General features: G+C 40.3%; 1 protein-coding gene across 3 annotated transcripts in view; it reads left to right on the top strand.

The window, feature by feature from the left end:
* Nucleotides 1-21,168, top strand: part of Tbc1d5 (TBC1 domain family member 5) — a 463,147-nt gene that overhangs the window by 385,522 nt on the left and 56,457 nt on the right. For 2 of the 3 annotated variants that reach the window (XM_021186156.2, XM_029471255.1), the window contains exons 17-19: nucleotides 3,436-3,755; nucleotides 7,591-7,656; nucleotides 19,830-19,993. In XM_021186156.2, the coding sequence (XP_021041815.1) occupies nucleotides 3,436-3,755; nucleotides 7,591-7,656; nucleotides 19,830-19,993 (550 nt within the window). The remainder of the gene's footprint in view (nucleotides 1-3,435; nucleotides 3,756-7,590; nucleotides 7,657-19,829; nucleotides 19,994-21,168) is intronic. The other variant, XM_021186155.2, reaches the window with a different exon arrangement.

Below are 21,168 nucleotides of genomic sequence, written 5' to 3'. Positions count from 1 at the left end.
AATCAGGGATTAGGAAAAGCAGCCAGAATCACCCATTTCCACAGGCACTGAAACTGAGCCAAAGGAGTCCCCAAACAGTCCAATCAGAACTGACTTATGATGCAAGTATTTCCGACAGATTCTTGCTTCTTCAGAAAATGCTGCTGGCAAAGGTAGTGCCAAAAGTCTAAGTTCTCAGCACTGTTTTCCGTCTCTCTAATGGCAGACAATACCCATAGAGACTTCAGTCACAAGGCTTTGGTTATTCAGTGTCTTGTTAACTCCAGATTCCACTCGCTGTTTCTTTCAACACTGTACATACATTACAATCCGTTTCCAGTCCCTGATGCCCTTCAAATCTAAGAACTGCATCGATTCCCACGACACCATAGCACACACCACAGCCACGAGTACTGTTGCGGGGTATTTATTAGTTCATGAAGAAGGTTGCTAGTTTATTCAGCACTTAATTGAATAACTTTGGTGTAAAAACTGTCATGCCTGAAAATGAAGCCATGAAAACATGCTTCTTCTAGGCATGTATCTTAAAACACTCACCTGCAAGGGCTGGTTTAAAAGGTAAGACGCTTCTAGAAGCTGTGAGTGCTAGATGAAGAAGAATATTTTTTAAGACAAAAACATTTTTAAAAGAAGCTCATCTCTTTTTAAAAGCTGTTCGGATGAAGAGAGAAGCGCTCTCGGCGCAGTCTTGGTCTGTATGTGTCTGTGGTTATTAGTGCTGATGAAGATGCATTACCCACACTCCCTTGATAATGCTCTAGCTCTTTCTCGGTACTTATACCAACATAGAAATTTCACAACTGGAAATATGGGAATTTGACTAGTACATTTTTGTTTATCGAAAGGGGTAACAACATTATAAACTTCTTCATATCTTTGAATTATGGATCTTGATTTACACACAAGCAAGACTGAAATGCAGCTGAACATCAGCCACCCTTGTGCTGATGCTCACTAGGATCAGGCACGCATGCAGGCTGCCGAGCGGCAGCAGCAGAAGTGACGCCCTGCTTGTCCAGCACTGATGAGCCCTCCCACTTTATTTCAGCCATTGTTCCACTCAGTAAACATGGAGTGAGAGCCTCTCTTTTGCCAGTTATGCTATGTACAAAGTGGATGTGCTCTGAGTCACTTGGAAGCTGGTAAAAGCTGAGAAGTAAGAGGTGCTTAAGCACTGTGTATCCTTACTCTCACTAGGAAACATTTTAAACAAAATTTTGGAAAAATATTAAGTAGCTTAGTTCTGCAAATATGAAACTTGATGTAAAAGGGATCATTCGAATTAATTTTATTACATAATTTTTAGACTGCGTTGAGAACTAAGTAGATAAATCTTTGTTTAAAACGCCTTTAAATTTGAGTAGTTCTTCTCCAGTTCAGTGTAAACCCTCTAGTAACTAGCCCATAACATTAGCTAATGCCATGTGAGGAGACTTTATGGAAGGGAGAAGCATAATGGTATTCCTCTTTATTACAGAACTATAGAGTGCCAAGCATAGAGCTACCACGTGAAAAGTAGAGATGCTTTCAAAGTGCTGCCAAGTAGATATGGGAGAAGGAAATGACAGTAAAGTCAAGGGCACTAACTCTAATAGACTGTTTCCACTTCTATGACAAGAGGCTGTGTCTACTAACGATTCGAGAAGTTCAAATAGAAACGTTGGTATTTACAGCCTCCTACAACTAAATAGATTATGATTGTAACTAGTCTTCAGCATAATAGCCTGAGATACACTGCAAAGCTGAATCATTTGGAAAAAAAGAATATTCATTTGGTGCTCTCTTTGCCAGACATATTTGTAACACAGATCCTGTCAAACCATGGAAGACAAGAAGGACAGTGTGAGACAGGAGATGGGTGGGGGTGGGGTGGTTAGGGGTGCGGGGGTTGCTACCTACCTGATGGTGGACTGTGACAGATATGGACCTTTGGATCTTTAGATGTCCAACTCTTTGTAGGTCTTCTTTATACTGCAAAACAGTTTGAAATCATATGCATATCTATGTGTTTTTTTATTAATATGGTTTGGATATAATATATTCCTCCCAAAAGCTTCACGTATCAAACTTGGTCCTTAACTGGTGTTTCCGACCATTGAGAGTAATTTGATGATGTGGGCTCTGGCTTATTCAGTGTCTTAGTCATTCATAGATTCCTAATAAGATGACATTACTGGAAGATGGCAGAAAGTAGGAGGTCGTATATAGTTGGAGTTTCTGATCTGGGCCCTTGAGGTCTCAGTCTCACTTCTTGCCACAAAGTCAGCAGCTCTGTTCTTCAGTATGCTCCCAACTACAGTGACACTCAAGGTGATGGAACCAGCTACCTACTGACTTAACCACGAGCCCAAGTAAACCTGTCCTCCAGTCAGTGGCCATAGGGACACAAGAACAGCTCTACAATGATACTCTCCACAACATAAGTGTTAGAGATCTTAACTGGTCTAAAACTGATCTTTGTCTTCAGCTAAAAAAACATAATAATAACTTTAGGACCAGCCAGTATAAAACAGAGATGGGTTTTATCTAAAAGAAGATTTTCATACAGATTTTAAGTCCAAAGATAATAGGCAAAGACACTTGACTCAGAGTATGGGTAGAGTTGCTCAAAGAGGAGTCCTGGTTTGTTAAAAGATATTTGTACTATGGATTTAAGCACAGTGGTTAAGAGAAAGACATCCATTCTGGAAAAGTCATGAGCTTACAAAAGGAGAGTTGGGATTAAATGTCCCAGCATTAGCCTTGTGCAGTAGGTTGGTGGCTCTCACATTGCATCTCAAAAGCTTGCTAAGAAGCTCCCTACCTGTCCTGCCTGTGTTTGACATCTGAGTTATAAATGGCTCCAGAGATCTTTATCAGAAGTAAAATCAGGAGCTATGAGGGCAGGATGTACAAGGGTTTCTAGTGAAACTCATGGAAGATTACAGGTATATAGTCAGGAGAAGAGAAGGCCACTGAGCAAATGGTGTGAGATCTGTTAGGATACTTGATTCTTAGCTGGCTAGAGGCATCTAGCAGGCTCTGGGACAGAGGGCTTCCTTTCCTTCCTATGTCCTAGCTTCCCCTCAGTTCCTTAACTTAGTCAAGTCAGACATTCTGTCCCAGCTAAGAAAGTCAGGCTAACACAACGCTTCTTTTTAACTGGGGTAGCCAGGGGTGGACGAGTGTCTTCTTGGGCAGCTGTACCCTCAGAAAGGAGCACAGCTTTGACCCAGAATGAGCCCCATGGAAGGAGTGACTGATAGTGCTCCTCTTCCATAAGGCACATTACTATTCGGTGGCCACGCTAAGTTTGTACTTATTTATGTAGCTGACTTAGTAAACAGCCCTTTCCAAGGCTATACATGTTTTATTCAAGTAGAATATGTGAAATGCATTATCCTCCAAGGTAAATAGTGTTTTCCCCCTTCACCTGATTTTTCTTTTTCCTCCAAGGACCAATGCCAGAGGTGCTCCCTTGAATATCCACAAGGTCTCCAACAGCTTGATTAACTTTGGAAGAAAGCTGATTTCCCCAGCCTCAGCTCCGGGCAGTATGGGAGGCCCTGTACCTGGGAACAACAGCAGCAGTTCCTTCTCTGCTGCCATCCCCACCAAGACCTCCACAGAAGCCCCAAGGCATCATTTGCTGCAGCAGCAACAGCAACAGCAGCAGCAGCACCCCCAGCAGCAGCAGCAGCAACTGCAGCAGCAGCAGCAACAGCAGCAGCAGAGACTGATGAAATCTGAAAGCATGCCGGTACAATTGAACAAAGGTAGGAAAAGCCCAGTAAATCCAAAGATCCTGAGGTGTGTAACATGAGATTTTCTCACTTGCCTGTGAGAAACCAACATCTCAGAAGCAGAATCCATGAAATCTTATTTTTTTAAAAAATCTGTTGTATGTGGTCCTTTTTAAGTTAGAGATTTGATATGGTGTTCCTATTGATTATATTTTATGAGGTATTTGACAACGTATTCTTCAGCATTTGTATCTCAGTGTGATTTATATTTTGTTATATACATGCCCATCTTGTACGATGGTATGTACAGTCCCAGCATAGAACTCATCAGCTGCCTGTATTCTCTGATAGCTTCAGAACAAACGCTTGAGTCTTGACCTCTTTCAGAAGAGTCTGAGATGGAAAGGCCCAGTAACATGGGCTATACTAGTCACAGCAGTTCGCAGTGTGTCATGGTTTAGAGGAAAGTTTGTGGTCTCTCATCTCACCCACATGTGTCATGGCTAAGGAATACAAACTGAATCTTTAGGGAGAAAAAAGAAGCTAAGCAAGATGAGCATTCAAGTCCATACACTAAATGATAACTGGTTCCACGTATAAAAGCCTGTGAGATGATGGAGGCTGCTGTTCTGAGCGCTCTCGCTGTCCTAGCTTGATCAGGGCCTGCCCACAGGGCCACCTCCCTAAAGCACTTTATCCACAGAGAGCCTTCACATTCTTACTTAGAGCCTCCACACTTCTTTTCTATAGAAAATGGGAAACAAACACATTTCTTTTTACTGGTGGGACTATTAGCCATACATTGGAAGTAAGAAATAGCAACATGATGGCAAAAACTGCACAGAAAGCATAGCAGTTGTAGACATTCAGTCACAGCAAACATCCCACCTAAGTCTTGGTTCCTGCCTTACAGGAATACCTACAGTAATAGCAGCATTCAGGATTTAGTGGTGTCCATATCAATGGTGATGTCAGCACAAACAAAACTACATTCGTATGCTTTGCTTAAGTATGTTACATATAAAATTATTGTAAAGATTTTACATATTGGCATATAAATTGGAGTTTAGTCCCTGGTGATGCCAGTTAATATGTCATGAACTTATGTGCACATGCATGTGCATCTGGAAAGCCATGCACAGATGTTCACATGCCTGTGCATATGAAACCTTCCATTGCTGTCATCATGGTTTTAGTTCTTATATTACTTTGTCTATATGAAATATTAGGATTTATATAATTAGTATTTAAGGTTTATTAGTGTATTCTGTTTACCTTTTATGAGAATATCTCATTTAAAATTACATTCTTCTCTTTTTAATGTAGACTGTCACACATGATTTAAAGAAAAGGAGACATCAAGTCATTAACATGTTGAAATGTATTTTAATGCCAGGAGACATGCCCACTTCCAGAATGGAAATGAATGTTATTTTATATATCTCTTAATTGTACTGTTTTATTGTTCTAAACAAATATGATTTCAATATTGCTTTGATAACAAGCTTTAGTCTGTTGTAATTCTAACTGATGGCAGGCAAATGAGTCAGAGAATCTCTTAATGCTTTAGTTTAAATTTTCTGAGAAACCAAGCCAAATGACTATAGAATATAAAGTTGTATCTCTGAGGAAATGTCAAGTATTAATANCACAGTAAGTGAGAAAGGAAGCGCATGAAGATGGAACAATCGCTNAAGACTGATTCCCCAGTTATAAGGAGGCAGCGGAGCACTTGAGCACCACAGTGGAGCCTGAGCATCACAGAGCATTCTGAAACTGATCCCTATCCTAAAAGAAATTGCCCTTGTTTGTTGTTTTATAGCTCTTCTAGTTTGTTTCTGGTTCATTCTTCTCATGTGAACTCCCACCAACACCCTCCCCCCNAAAAAAATAACAACAAAAACTTATATTAACAACAAGAATTCCTGCTAGTGTTCCTACATACATAAAAGGTTGAATAAAGTAAAAAAGAGCCGTCCATAGAGCTGGAGCCTCTTACTTTATGATCCTCCTCCCTTACTGTAAAGCCTAAACCATCCTCAAGCGCTGAGAAACCTAAGCAAGCTGGCTTTCACACCTAAGCAAGCTCTCTGAGCTGATGCCTGGGGACCTGCGGGCTCAGGAACCCTGTGCTGCTCACAAGGACAGATGCATCCTTCACTTGATATTGAATAAAGAGAGTGCCTCCAACTCTGCCCTTGGTGCTGGATTCTTGCAGACCCTGTGTCCTCACTGACAGCTCCAGCCACAGCAGCCTGCCTGCAGGCTCCTGTTCTAGAGAGCCCTCCACTTTCCCTCAGAGCCCTCCTTCTCAGGGGACTCTGAGGGAAAGTTCGAAGGTTGTTNGCAAAGACGGTTTGCGGTTCCTAGGTTACAGTGGTTTGTATTTCTAAGGGGAGGTTCTGTCACCCGGATGCATGCATGTGTAACTTAACGTTCATGGTGGACTTTATGTGTCCACTGAGGAAAAGAAAATCAGCAGAGCTGCTGTTCCCTTATCTTCTTGGTAATAATTACCTTAGATATTAAAATGAGAAATCTATATAGCAATGTTCAGAATTCAGCCTACCATTTATCAATTTAGTAAATGTTATTATGAAAACTTGGGTTGTGACCATTTTATTTCTACCCAAAGCATTTCTGTGGGATGTGGTTCTTTTCACAATTTTATTTTGATTATAGGAGAACATTTCTCTGTTCTGTTAGTTGATAGAAATGCTGTAATGACACAGTGTGACCATGCTACAAATCAGAGTGCATTAAGTGGCCAGAACACTGAGGGATGCTATCTCGTTTAAAAATTGACTTTTACTAAAATGTGTGTGTGTAATCCTGTATATTATTATATATGTTAATCATATTATTTTATAGCATATTAATTAGTACTTTATATATATATTAGTAAAATGAATATATAGTTGTTATATGCATATATTATATAAAAGCTGAAGAAGAAGCAAGCCTACGAAGTCATAGACTGTACACAGGAAACCTGGTGACTTTTAAAAGACTTGCTTTTTTTTATTTAATAACCACAAAATAGCCTTCAGACATTGCTGTCTCTAGGGGTTATTCTGACGGCTGTGACTGGTAATTGTTGAACACTGCTGCCCCAGAAACAGAAGAGCTGGAGGGACATCAGTGTCTGGGTACCCACTCTTGGTGGCCTCTCCTCTCCTGCTCTTCCTTCTGGATCACTAAGACCTGCTCTCCCAGCTCTGTTTTCTTTTCTATATGCCCATCTGGTTCTTTTTTTTTTTTTAAATACTGCTTTATTATAAGCATTTACTATGGTTTCAATTTAATAATTGCCTATAATAAAGGGATGTAGTTCACAGATGCATTTGAAAATACATGTGGTAAGTTTGAAATATTTTCACTGGGTAACATGAAATTAGAGCTTGCTTAGGTCTTTCCTATAAATTTCCTTTAAAGTTTAGTTTAAAAAATTTTTTTTTACATTGGAAGAAATCAGTTTTGAAAAATTATGCCTGTTAATAAGTGTTATATAACTTCCGTATGAATAAGTCTTTTTAGAAGATATATTTAAAACATGCTAATATTTGTAATGCCATAAAAATCTGCTCAGAGAAGCCTTTTATACTTTTATACTGAGGTTTCCAGTGCACACAGTAGGAACTTGTGAGCATTTCCTTAGTAAAAACACACACAAACTCTCCACTGGAAACATCCTTTTAAAGAAATTGCTTACTTTAAAAACACGTCAGATGTTTATCTAAGCTTTCACTGTATTTTCTGTTCTATAAATTTTAATAATTCGATAAAATATTATAATATTGAGTATGAAAGGCAAAAGGTTGTCCATTTTCCTTTATCATATCTAATTATTTTTTCTTATGAAATCTAGGCGACGTAGTTACAGGAAGCGATGCTCAGGTTTCTGTTCCTGTCCAGGCTCTAACTGACCTCCAAGGTACAGTTGCCACCTCCCTGTCTATCATCTGTCTAATCACCTGTCTGTCATCTATTTATCCATCCTCTGTCTCTCTGTCTCTCTCTCTCTCTCTCTCTCTCTCTCTGTCTGTCTGTCTCTCTGTCTCTCTCTCTCCCTCCCTCCCTCCCTCCCTCCCTCTTCTCTCATTTGTTGGCATATACTGCCCCACCCCATACTGGCCACTTACACTGTCACAACTCTCTCCCAAACTGGCCCTACTCTCCATTCAGCACACTGGTCCACTACCATAGTTTGGCCACTAAGTGGCACTGTTGTGTAAAACAAAAGTTCCCTCTCAGGTCCTACTTTGGTGGCATCAGGCCTTGTGGATTTTCTGTTCACAGTGAAAAATCTTTTTCTTTGCCAAATATGATTCAACCTATGTTTGAGGTCGTTTGCAACGTTATGTTCTGTAGGGTGGCTGACACAAGGAAGGACTTCTGTTACTGGATGAATTGTTTGTAACAATATCTCACAAATTTGTTGTAAGATTTGTTTTCGTGCTTTGACTACCCATATTCCACCTAAAAAATTACCACTTGTCTTTTTCACGACCTGTTTTTGAAATATTTTAAGTATTGCCTTCATATTAAAATTATTGCCATATGATTTAACCAGTGTACAATGTAACCACCATAAATAGTGAGTCATAACAGTTTACAGTCAAAAGCTAGCCTTTTAATATTACCCATTAGTTTAGCTTAAGAAGTAAAAGCTTATCCATTTTCAGTACTTCCCGTGGGATTTTAAGACATAAATATTTAAGATTACATCATTAATCTTTTTCTTTGCACCTTTTAGGTGAAATACATTATAATGAGAATATTTATGTTACATGGAAGTTTAGAATTCAAGATTCTTTCATTCAAATTTAAGCTAAAATGAGAATAATACAATAGTAATTAAACCTCATATCATGCTTGGCTTAATTTAAAATATTCATATGCATATAATAAACTAATCCTATCTATATTAAAATACTCTCCATCATTTTTCTTTTATCAAGATTTTGTATTCAACAGTAATTATGGAACAAGCCAATGTGCCTCCTGCAGGGCACACTGTTTTGTTGGCGCCAGGGTTCCCCAGTGTCCCTGCCTTCTTGGATGTTCCAGCCACCATGAGATGAACCTGGGGTAGAGGGAACAGGAGATGATCTGCATCCCCTGAACTAGATAAGCTACTGTTTCCCTCGACTCACTCACTGTAGCTCCTGTTCATCTCATTGGGTGTTTTTTGAGGAAAGAAAACCACAAAAATATTATCTGTAGGACATTACAGGAGCATAATACTATTTCTTCATTCTCACCTTCCTTCCAAGACATTTGCCAGCAGAGGCTCCTAAGAGATGCTTGACAAATAACTTCCATCGTCCTAGAGTCCAAGGGACACAGCCATTTGCTTTGTGTGTTGAAAGGAAAGGGGAATGAAAAAAGGGTAGAATATATCCAGACATGGTTGTGTCTGATCCCAATAATGCCTTTATGTGAAGTTAGAACAGAACACTTCCTCTGCATACATAGCCAATTCTAGGAGATCCCCTCAATAAGCAGAACATAGCCTGGATTTCAGAGCACCATAGCAGTCTGCTTCATATCTAATATAGTACACTGGTCCATACAGCCCTAGAACACTGCATAGCTTATGCCTACATCCTGAGAATACCTATGTAGGCATAGCTTATGCCTACATCCTACATGCCTACATCCTGAGAATACCTAGCCCTCAGTTGAATGAGGGCTGCGAATTTACCCTAGCAGGCCATGCCAGTGCTAACATTCCTTCTGAAAACTCTTCAGCTCAAGGCAACACTGTTCTGGAAGAAAAGGTTGTCAGAAGATCTCTGCAGGGAACTTCGTACAAAGACTGCTTTCTAAGTGTTGGTGTTTCCACAATAACAAAAATATTATCAAGCTAGTTTACATAGTTAAGGAGGAAAATAAAACATTATATACAGAAGTTTAATGCCACATCCAGGATTCAGAATGTAATTATTTATTTTGGTATAGTTTTTAAGCTTGAACAAATCTGTTTGACTTATGCTAACACACACAAACACACATACCACAGGTCCTTGAGCTAATGAATTAATCTTCTTGAGTCCCAATCTTGTCTTCTATTGAGCTCTTCATTGAGTGGTTAGGATTGAATGGAATCAATCCATGATTGATCCAATCCATCAATTGGATGGTTATCAACGGCACGGTCCAATTATAGTCACAATGTCTGTTCAATATCTTGTTCCTCTTTTTGATGACTTATTACTCAGGTAGGCAACCCTAGGCAGTGTGAGTACAGGAAAGGTAGGAGAAAGATGCACAGTGCTCCTCTCACACATTTGAGATCTAGAAACACAACATTTCTTATTCTGATTATCATTTATTCATGGAAATCATTGATTGATACAAAATGGGATAGGTTAATACGATTTTGTTCTTTGATAGTGTTATAATTTCTTTTAATTGGAACAAAGTCCCAATGGATTATAATAAAATTTACTTATATGTCACATATTCTTTATAAATGAATTAGATATATATGATTATGCAATGCCCACCATGTGCCTTCTTTCTGAAAGTATCCAAGGCAACATTTTACAAAATCTGATAGATATAACTGTTCACAACTCTTCCATTTTGGAAGAAAATAAGCTATAATAATCCACAAATACTAACGTGTTCTAAGGGTATAATAAAATTTAAATTATCCTATCTGGAATTTGGATTAACTATGATTTTGAACTATAATGTCAAGTATTGAGAGTCTAGAGAACAGAAGTAGAGTTAATAATCAAAAAAGAGCAATAAGGAAAATTTCCCAGAGCTAAAGGAATGTACTGGCATGGAGATTGAAAACAGTTAACAGGCAGAATGAAAATACAGCATGCCCATCCCTAGAGGCCCCTCAGGGAACTTGGAAGAACTTGCTTGAGATGGAAACTAAAGGTTTCCAGAAAGGAAACAAGAAGGTTTGTGTAGAAGAGGGCTATCAAGCAATAAAAATTTAACATGTGGGATTTTGTTGGTTATTTATTTGTTTATTGTTAAAGTTTTTTTTACACAACAGTTGTTTTGAATTAGGATTAAATGAAATGGTAAATTAGACATTGGTACATGTAAGAATTCAGGCCTGCCAGCAGGTTCACTTTCCTCTTGTTGATAAAAAAAAAAAAAAAAAAAAAAAAAAAAAAAAAAAAAAAACCTACCTCAAGAAGAATAAGAGAAAGTTTACTCTGGATCCAAATAGGAACAATCACAGCCTGGGAACACAGACTTTTAAGTTACCTCAAATTCCATGTTCCAATGCATCCCTGGATACATCCAGTTTCATGGAGTTTTCATAGAAAGAGAACAAAGCAAACCATAAATCAAGTGCTTTTCAGATACACTGGTGGAAACATTAGGTAGGTGGTTATGGCAAAGTGGAGAGATCTCAACCGTCAGCCGCAGCTGCTGTAGATACACTGGTGGAAACATTAGGTAGGTGGCTATGGCAAAGTGGAGAGATCTCAACCGTCAGCCGCAGCTGCTGTCTGACCTTATGTTTTGTTTAGTAGGAACTGGGTTTTAAGTTATTCTAAGAGGCTTGTATCTGTTAGTCCAAGGATGTTAGGTCTGACATAGAGAATGGCTGTTTATGAAGCTAAGGACACCCAAGGTAAATTATAACTAAGCTCTGCACTTGCAACATTCCAGCCTCCTCACATCTGGTCCTGCAACATTATCACCTCTCCACATCATGAAGTTCTAATCAGTCAGTCCACGTTTGTAGACATAGTTTCTTTCCAGTCTTGTTCCCTCTCTCCATTCTCGAGTACCTCTTAAACATATATACTTCACCACTTAGAGAAGGAGGATTATTCTTCTAGATGAATTGGTAAGGAAACGAGGAGTGATAATGCCTTCTTCAGAAAATGCCAAATACCGACCTAAAAGATAAAATACTTAGAAGAAATGTAATTATTAACAAGTAAGATAGTAAAATAAATTATCTGCACAGTTCAAAAGGTAGGAAAGATCATCAAAAGGAGCACAAGGGAAGTACAGGGTGAGATTGGCCATACGGAGAGACCAGATTGTGTCAGTGAAAGCAAAACACTGTTCTGGTCAAAGTACTGAAGCGGGCTGCAGAGATGGCTCTGTGGCTAAGAGGATGGACTGCTCTTGCAGGGGACCCTGGTTTGACTCCCAGCGCACAAGTAAGGCAGCTCCAACCGCCTATATCTCTAGCACCAGGGGATCCAATGTCTCTGTCTTCTTGGGGCACCTTTATTCATGTGCACGACCAAGACAGGTGCACATGCACGCGTGGACACACACACACAATTAAAAATAAATCTTATAAAACAGTGAAGTAATTCTATCTTCAATAAATCTGACCATGTATGAGTAAAAGAAAATCCTAGAATATACAAAATAACAATTGTAGAACTAAAGGTACAGAAGGTAGCTGGGTGGTGGTGGCGCATGCCTTTAATCCCAGTACTTGGGAGGCAGAGGCAGGCGGATTTCTGAGTTCAAGGCCAGCTTGGTCTACAGAGTGAGTTCCAGAACAACCAGGGCTACATAGAGAAACCCTGTCTCGAAAAAACAAAACAAACAAACAAACAAACAAACAAAAAAATACAGAAGGTGAGTTGGATTGTTTAATTATAACAGGTAACTTTGTAAGTTGGAACTTTGGACAGTTTTCTTGGGGTGACAAAGAATTACCAGATCTAGTGATTTAGAATCCCTCTGTACTGTCTGGTGATTGTATAGGTCAGAGTCTTGCACAGGTCTCAGTGGGAGAACTCCCTGGGGTCAGGAGCTCCAGAGGAGTCTGTCTCTTTCTGCATCTGCAATAGTGGTCAATTCAACTCCTGTAACTACAAGAAAATGGAGGCCCATTCTCTTGCCTGCTGTCAACCAGTGACCGTTGCCGGATTCTGAAAGATGTCTTCTCTCTAGCTCCTACTCTAGTTTTTTCAGTATACGAAGCACCAGGTCAAGGCCCACTTAAGCTCCTGCTTCTCATTTTCTTCAGATACCAGCCGAGAAACTGTGAAGTCTCTGAGTTGCTCCTCTCCCTTCCTCATTTACTTTTAGGACTCATGGTTAGACTGCCCAGAAGTGACAGCCCAAAATACCCTATCCACGAAACCCTGCCTTACTCAGACCTGCAGCCTCTCCTGCCATAGTGGTTGCACAGTCCTAGCTCCTGGGAGTCAAGGAAGCGGACATGATTGTGAGCGCCATAACAATGGTGTGCTTTCCTGTTTAAGGAAGGATGCAGCCCTCAGGCAGAAAGACAGAGTCTTCACAGAGGAGCAGACAGAAAAATCAGAGTCATTGCCATCCAGCCTGTAAAAAGCCACTCCCCCGGCTGTGCTTGCCTTTCATCCCAGCACTCAGGAGTCAGAAACAGGCAGCCAGCCTGGGTTACATGGTGAGTTCTAAAACAGCCAGGGCTGTTTGCCTGTCTGGAAAAAGCAATGACAACAATAAAAGAAAAAAGATACCCCCTCAAAGGTCTCAAGAGGCAGGTGATCCAAACTTTGATGGTACACATAAATTCCATTAGAGAGATTTACCAAAGGTAGATCCCTTTTTTATTATTTTATTTTGTGATAGGCTCTGAATAAAATGCTTTGAGCTCTTAAATTTATCTTCTGTTTGATGGGCTTTTGAAAGTATATTCAGTCAGAGTTGATCAAGCATCCCGAATGTTTGCACTTTATCTTCCAGCCTTTCCAAAGCCGTAAAAGCTGCTTAAGTAGCAGAAGAGCAATGAGCAAGTCATAAAGGAAAACGGAAAACCGAGCCTTCATAGTAAATGCATAAACTATGTCCCATAGTCATCTACAGTTAGGAAACATCTTCCTAAGCAGGACATGAGGATAGGAACTATACAAAGAAAACACACACACATACTCAACTATGTGCCTCTCTCTCTCTCTCTCTCTCTCTCTCTCTCTCTCTCTCGACAATTTCCAGAATTTTAGGAGAACATTTTTAATCAGTTTTACAAGGCAAAATAAATAGAAATAATTCACATAAAAGCTTCATATACTATTAAAAACACCTTAAAATATACTCACCCTTACTAGTTACCAAAAGACTTCAAAAAGGACAGTAAAGTCTACCCATCATGCTGTTAAGCAGATCAATAGATATGAATAGGTAAATGTATATAGCTCTATGTGATGATACATAGTCTAACATGTGTGCAAAATATGTCCAATCTCTGCAAAAATGATAGGCATTAAAAACTCTCAGTGGCTTTTAAACTTTTAAAAGTCTAGAAGAAGACAATTTGGAATCGCTTATCTACATTTAAAATGTGCTTATAGTAGAACACGGTAGCATATGCTATAATTTCAGCACTTAGGAAGCTGAGGCAGGAGCACTGCCACAAGTTTGAGGCCAGAATGAACTATGTAAGCGCCAGACTGCCCAGAGCTACAGCACAAGCACTGTCTCGGAGCCAGGCATTGTCACAAGTGAATAAAAACAAACAAATTGTAAATAAAATAAAATGCACATACAGAGTTAGGTGTTGCATTCATATAAATCTACTTTATAGAAATGGCTCCTTTCCCTCTGTATGTGTCTGCGTGTGTCTGTGTGTGTCTGTGTTGCATGTCTGTATGGTCTTTTGGAAACAAGATTTCTCTGTGTAGCAGCCCTGGCTGTCCTGGAACTCACTTTGAAGGCAGGCTGGCCTTGAAATGACAGAGGTCCTCTGGCATCTGCCTCCAAGTGCTGAGATTAAGGACATGTGCCATCATCACCAGGCTTTTCCAGTTTGTTCGTCAGTCAGTCAGTCAGTCAGTCAGTCAGTCAGTTAGTCAGTTCGTGTGAAATAGCAACTTTCTAAAATGCTGGTTACTGTTATCTATATTTTCTTTGATACAAAATAGTCTTTATTAATAGATATTTACAGTTTAAAACAATAACAACAAACACAAAAAAACAAACAAATACACAAACCTTTTCCCCAACATACTGCCACTTAAGCAGATAGTCGCCATTTAAAATCTTTATAACAGGTTTCCCTTTATGTAGGACATTTAAAAATGAACCCTTCCAGCACTCGGGAGGCAGAGGCAGGTGGATTTCTGAGTTCGAGGACAACCAGGGATACACAGAGAAACCCTGTCTCAACCCCAGCCCTCAAAAAAAGGAACCCTTAATCATCTTAAGGTTCAATTTTAAGAAATTTACTGTTAAAATTGGGTTTAATTATAGTTAACACAAAATGTAAATATGTCAGTACACTTTTATCATATAAAGTGTATCTCTTTCAAATTATTGGTTTATGTTAGATGAATGTGTACTGTTATCTTTATAAAGACCAAGGATTAGAAGAGAATAAGCTATACTCAAATGTAGTTAAAACAGTAGAAAGACTGTCTCTGAAAAAGCTTCCCCAGCAGACTTTACTGTATAAATGTCTTCAAAGAACTGCAGGAAGCCATGTGTAATAACTAAACGAATAAAAAGTATCTTGTCATTGCCGCTTCAAACTCTTTCTTCCAGTTTGTAAGGTGGGCTTTATATGTAAGATAGGCAGACTTTCAAGACAAGCCCAGAAGCAAGCCACAGAGGACAGCTTTTGGGACACTAAGACTTCTGAAAGAATTTCTCTCTAAAAGCAGCCCCAAAAAATCAAAATCAACTTTTCCAGATCCCTGAAATTTAAGAAAAGGTTTATAACAATCAGAAAAGCCTTTATTCAGGAAAAAGGCTGACTCTCCTAGCAGAGATCTTTGTAGCTGTGTAACTTGTAACATTCCACCCACCTCTATAGTAGCCTTAAAAACGAGCACCCTCAAAGCTTTTACAAGAACAGAGTGGATGTGGAGGATCCTAAAAATCATGGTCCCACAAGTGAATTATCACTGTTTAATCAGTCAACAAGTCTTCCAAAAGGCCCTATCTAATTCATGCAGCTTATCTCCAGGTGACCAGGTGCTTTATGCGAGACCATATCATAAGGTACCTGGGGAAAACAGTTGCTTGAAATCCATAACCAATGCAGCTGCCCAGCTACAGTACCAGTTAGAAACCAATAGACGCTGGCTGAGAGATTAATAAGAAGGTCAGAGGTCAAAATCCAAAAATGACTTAAATTTATGAATAGGATGTCAAGAACGGGCTCTCAAAAGTTCCAACATATTCTGGAAGGCCACAGGTATGAGCAGCATTGTGTTTTTGTCCAGGAAAGGCTCAAGACATGCATGCATGATGATAATGAACTGAACCTCTGAACCTGCAAGCCAGCCCCAATTAAATGTTCTCCTTGTAAGAGTTACCTTGGTCATGGAGTCTGTTCACAGCAAAAAAAAAAAAAAAAAAAACCCTAACAGCAGTTGTTACCGGGGACTGGGGTATAGCTGTGATGGGCCTGACCATGTTTTTGTTTGGAAGAATGTGGATTTGGGGGCTTTGGGTTTGGAAAGCCATGGTTTGTTTTAAGTGGTGCTTAATGAGCCACCCTTGTAGGAATGTGGAAGACTTTGTTGCTATAAGTGGTTGGAACTGTGCAGACCTGGCCCAAGAGGTTTCAGTGGAGAAGAACTTCAGTGTGTGGCCTAGAGACTGGTTTTGTGGTCTTTTGGTAAAGAATGTAGCTGCCTTTGCCCTTGTCTGAAGTCTGCCTGAGGCTAAAGGGAAGAGACTTAGATTAATTTCATTGGGAAAGGAAGTCTGAGAAATGCCCCTCATAGACTTTGTTCTCTGGTTAAGTCTCATAAAGAGCATTTGAAACAAGAGTAGCAAGCTGAGAAAGAAAATATATGGTTCAACTATTAAAGGGACTCCAGGAAGTGAAATGGAGCTGGATCCTGTGTTCAAGGATATTAAATTGAATTAAGGGTCAAGCTCCCACTGTGCAAAGTTTAGGTCCAGGTTTGGCAGAACAGGCCTTTAATCCCAGGGAGCAAAGGCAAGCAGATCTGACTTCAAGGACAGCCTTGAACAGAGCTAGGTGAAGAAAAGCTTAAATCTAGGCATGGTAGTACAAACCTTTAATCCCAGCATTACAGGAGAAAGAGCCATGCTGATCTCTGAGTTCAAGGTCAATCTACAGAACAAGTTCCAGGACAGCCAAGCTTAGACAGTAAAGGAGTTGGAAAATAAAGCTGGTGGTAATATAATAGAACAAGGGGCCATGTTTTGCCCCATCAAGCAGCAGAACTTAGCATCTTTGGTTATGTGGCTCTGGTTTTAGAGTCAAGAATAGTAGGGACTACTGGGACAATTGATGCTGATTATCTGGAACTAAGAAATTAGCAGTGCTTAAGAAGAGACCAACATCACTGAGGTGAAACCTTTTGGGAAGTGTTTTCTGAGAGCACAAAAATAAAATAAAATAAAATAAAATAAAAATAAAAAAGCTATGTTCCAGAGATAGCCAAAGTTGTGCCTCATGCTGCAGCTGTATTTGGTAATATGCAAGAGTCACCCAGATGGTACTGGTTTTGAAGGCATGAAGAGGTCATGAAGAGTAGCTGGGGCACTGTGAGAGGCCATGAAAGGCCATTGGTGAAATTACAGCCTCAGTTGCAGTTGGTGGCCCAGGACTGAAGGGGTCATGAAAAGGAGTTGAGACTGGGCACCATGAAGAGAGCCTATGAGAGGCTATTGGTGAAGCCTAATTGCAGCAGGAGACCCCAGTGTATTGATGATCCCAGTATCATGAGATGATCACCAAGAACAGCAGCAATAGTGGAGTAGATCAATCTGAGCTTAGAGTGCTACAGAGGGTAGAGTTGGAGAAGTGACATCAGCCCATAAGATAGTGGGGCCCATAAGATCATATGTGGATCCCAGACATTGAAACAAAAAGCTGTAACACTGAAGTTGCCTTGGAGACTCCAAGATTTTCAAGATACCAGAGCCATAGGATATCTGCTGAAGAAAACTGCTAACAAGGAGTGGAACCAGCCCCAGAGAAAGAAGTCTGTTGCATTCAACAAAGATGAAAAAGGAGTTGGAGATCTGAAGACCACTTTGACATCAGACATGGGGGTGCAGAGTTTGGAGTTTGCTCAGCTGGTTTCCTGGTACTCAAAAAACACTGAATTGCACATGTTAAAATGAAAAATGCATATGTTATGATATATGAACATATGTCATAACATATAAACAAAGTTATTTCTTAGAAGGTAACTTTTCACATTTAGTCTGATATACTATGGATGTGTCTAGATGTTGTTGGTTATGATTTTTAAAATAAAATTAATAGATGGTTCCCTGAATCTTTTTCCTTCCAGATAGATCCTCGTCTATGGGGTTTTGCCATAAACAAATAACCCAGTGACTAACCCAGCCTAAAGTCCTGAAGTAGATAGGAGTCGAGGAAGTAAAAAGGAGGGAAGGCCAGGGTTAGGTAGGGCAGAATGTTCCTGTTTTGCCTAAAGCCAGTATACGATGCTTCTAGGGCTAAGAGAACCTGTTTTCTCTGCCCTTTTCTAGCTCAGAGGACCTTGTACTGAACTTGAAATTGTAACCCCCAATTTACTGATACTAGAGACACTTCGGTGTTGTGTACAGACAGTTTGCCTCTGTGTTCCCCTGCACGCCCCTCCACCAGAGGCTCCCATCCTTACTCCCCTCAACACCCACACACCCACACACACACACACACACACACACACACACACACACACACACACGCAAGCACAATTGATATGCAGACAGCTGGTTTCTGTGCTGAGTCCTCCTTCAGTGGCCCCTCACCCTCCCCTAGTGTTAGAATGGCACTGCCTCTGTGTCTCCAAAAACCAACACCCAACACTCCTCCTGATAACTCTCCAGGTGCCTGTCCTTGAGACCTTAGAAAAATAACAAACTCAAGGGAGACCATGGAAAAAGTAAAAGGTAAACAGAGGTCAGGTCACAGACAGGACTGACCATAAAATTAGTCCTTGAACAGACACCCATTAACCCCCCTCCCACTTCAGTACTGTTCCACCCTCCACTCACCTTTCCTGTGAATATTCATACTATTCCTATGTATATAAACCCAATGTTTTCTGGACTCAGGGTTCATTGTCAGCATTCACACAGTGAGTGCTAGGTAGGTGAACCAAGTTTGAACTTGAAAATAAAAGACTTGTGAGTTGCAGCAGACTTTGCAATGCTTGGGCTTGTCTGGGTTTCCCGTGAACTCTGGGCACAACAAAATTACAGTATTGCTCATTACAGTTGTTGAGGTGGAATTAGAAACAAAAAAAGCTTGTGGGGAAAACCGTTATGCAAAAGGACAAGGATTGGGCAAAGGGGGTGGTGTCAAAGCAGAGCACAGACGGAGAGAAGATTCCTGTGGGGGGAAACCTCTGGGTGGAGATGGGGAGTTCCTGCTGCCATGCACCCTATGGGAACCACCTGTGGAAGGGCATGCATTCCATTTAAACCTGAATAGATCACCTGAATAGATCTGGGGAGGGAGAGCATCTTTGCTTCTCTTGGCTTGCCATTCACCCCTTGCCTCCAGGTGACACCCACTGTGTATCCCTGGTACCTGATACAAAGGAAGCTGCAGAGGCAGCCGGCTGCTCTAAGGTCAGGGACAGAAGACTCAGGTAAATAACTGCTAGTCCAACTCTAACTCAGTAGTGCCTTTTGTACCTAGTCATCCAGGAGACAAGATGGATGGCCATGTGGAGGCTGAGGATCCCCGATGCCATCACTCAAGTCAGGGCACAGACCTAGGGAAAGGCACTATGAAACAGCCCTTGAGCGCACTTCAAGATTCTATGGTAGGCTTGGGGTTGCCATATAGCTTTCCCAAAATAGAAGCACTTTGAAAACTTTTGCTGAAAGAATTACAGTTTTGCATTGTATTCATATATAGTATGGTAGCTTCTGCATCCTCCGTTACGGAGTCATCTAACTGCTGAAAGAAATTTCAGCTACTTAAAATTAACCCTTCATCACAGAAAATTAGAATCTCGTTAGGTTTTCTTTTAAAACATGCCTGGACTATGCAGAATACATTACATATAGGAAACTATACTGGTACTTCATTGTTTTAAAAATAGCACCTTTATGTTAACATTGTGAGAAAGTGACTTCCTAGCTAATCACGATTTATTAAAGTGAGTTAATAGCCAATGACTTAGTGACAATCTGGTGTTTAATTATTGCCATTTAATTTTCTTACAGGGCAAAATTCGAAAACCATCAGTTCATCTCCAAGCATCGAGAGTTTGCCTGGGGGAAGAGAATCCACTGGCTCTCCACCTCCATCCGCTACTAAAAAGGATTCCTTTTTCAGCAACATCGCACGTTCCCGTTCACACAGCAAAACCATGGGCAGGAAAGAATCTGTAAGTGTCTAAGGACAGCGTGTTTTCAGTCTCTCGCTTTTCCCTAGAGGAGGGCACCTCTTACACCCAGTTTTGTAAAACTCATGAAGATTTTACCGACTAGAAGACACTATTTTTTCAAAAGTATGTCAGTGTTATCATTATCATTTAGCAATATTTTAAGGCCTCGATCTTTGTTACCTGGGGAAAACAGAAACATCTGTTCAAAATAAGTGGACTGTTTTCCAAGTCCTTCATGTATCTTTTATTAAAGTTGCCGTATTTCGAGATATAGCCCAGCACTGGTCATTACAGCTCTGTTGTGCAGGAGGCAGGCCTGAGCTAGAGTTAGAGCTAGAGGCTCACTACTGAATCGCACCTACAAAGAAAAGGAAGAGCTACGCAGGGACAGGAACGCTCCTTCTGTCCTCAGCCATCTTCTCCAGTTGTACAATTCAGTGTCACCATCCTTCTAAACGTTTTAAGTACATGTTGTTGATGAGAGACTATGACACTTGAGAAACAATACAAGATAATCTTTGCGTTTTAAAGTAGTATTAAACCTTAAAGATACAACAGTTCCCTATATGAACCGCATTTCTGTTATGGTGAGGGTTTTGTTATTTGGCTGATGCATTCATTTTTATTTTATGTGTTTGAGTTTTTGCTTGCATTGCATGTATGATCACTATATATGTGCCTGGTACCCTCAGATGCCTGTCAGGTACCCTGGAACTAGAGTTACAGGTGACCTTAGGCCACTATGTAGGCACTGGGAACAGAGCCTGGGTCCTCTGCAAGAGCAAATGCCAGTGCTCTTAACCACTGAGCCACTACTCAGCCCGTCTATTGTAGTGTTTTCAATAATTCTTGAAATTACATAAAGTGTATATACTACCTTAATAATCTAGTCTTAATCTGAATTTTTAATTTTTTATTTATGAGATTGTAATATAATTGCATCATTCCCCCATTCCATTTCCTCCCTCCAACCATCCTAGGTACCCATCCTTGCTCTCTTTTAAGTTCATGGCCTGGTTTCTTTCATAATAGTTGCTGTCTTAGTGTTTCATTGCTGTGAAGAGACACCATGACCGTGGAAACTCATGTAAAGGAGAACAGTTAGCACCATGACTGCGGAAACTCGTGTAAAGGAGAACAGTTAGCACCATGACTGCGGAAACTCGTGTAAAGGA

This window comes from Mus caroli, chromosome 17 (assembly GCF_900094665.2).
Source record: "Mus caroli chromosome 17, CAROLI_EIJ_v1.1, whole genome shotgun sequence".
Taxonomy (NCBI): Eukaryota; Metazoa; Chordata; class Mammalia; order Rodentia; family Muridae; genus Mus; species Mus caroli.
Note: the sequence above shows the minus strand (reverse complement) of the source record. Positions and strands in the feature narration are given on the sequence as shown.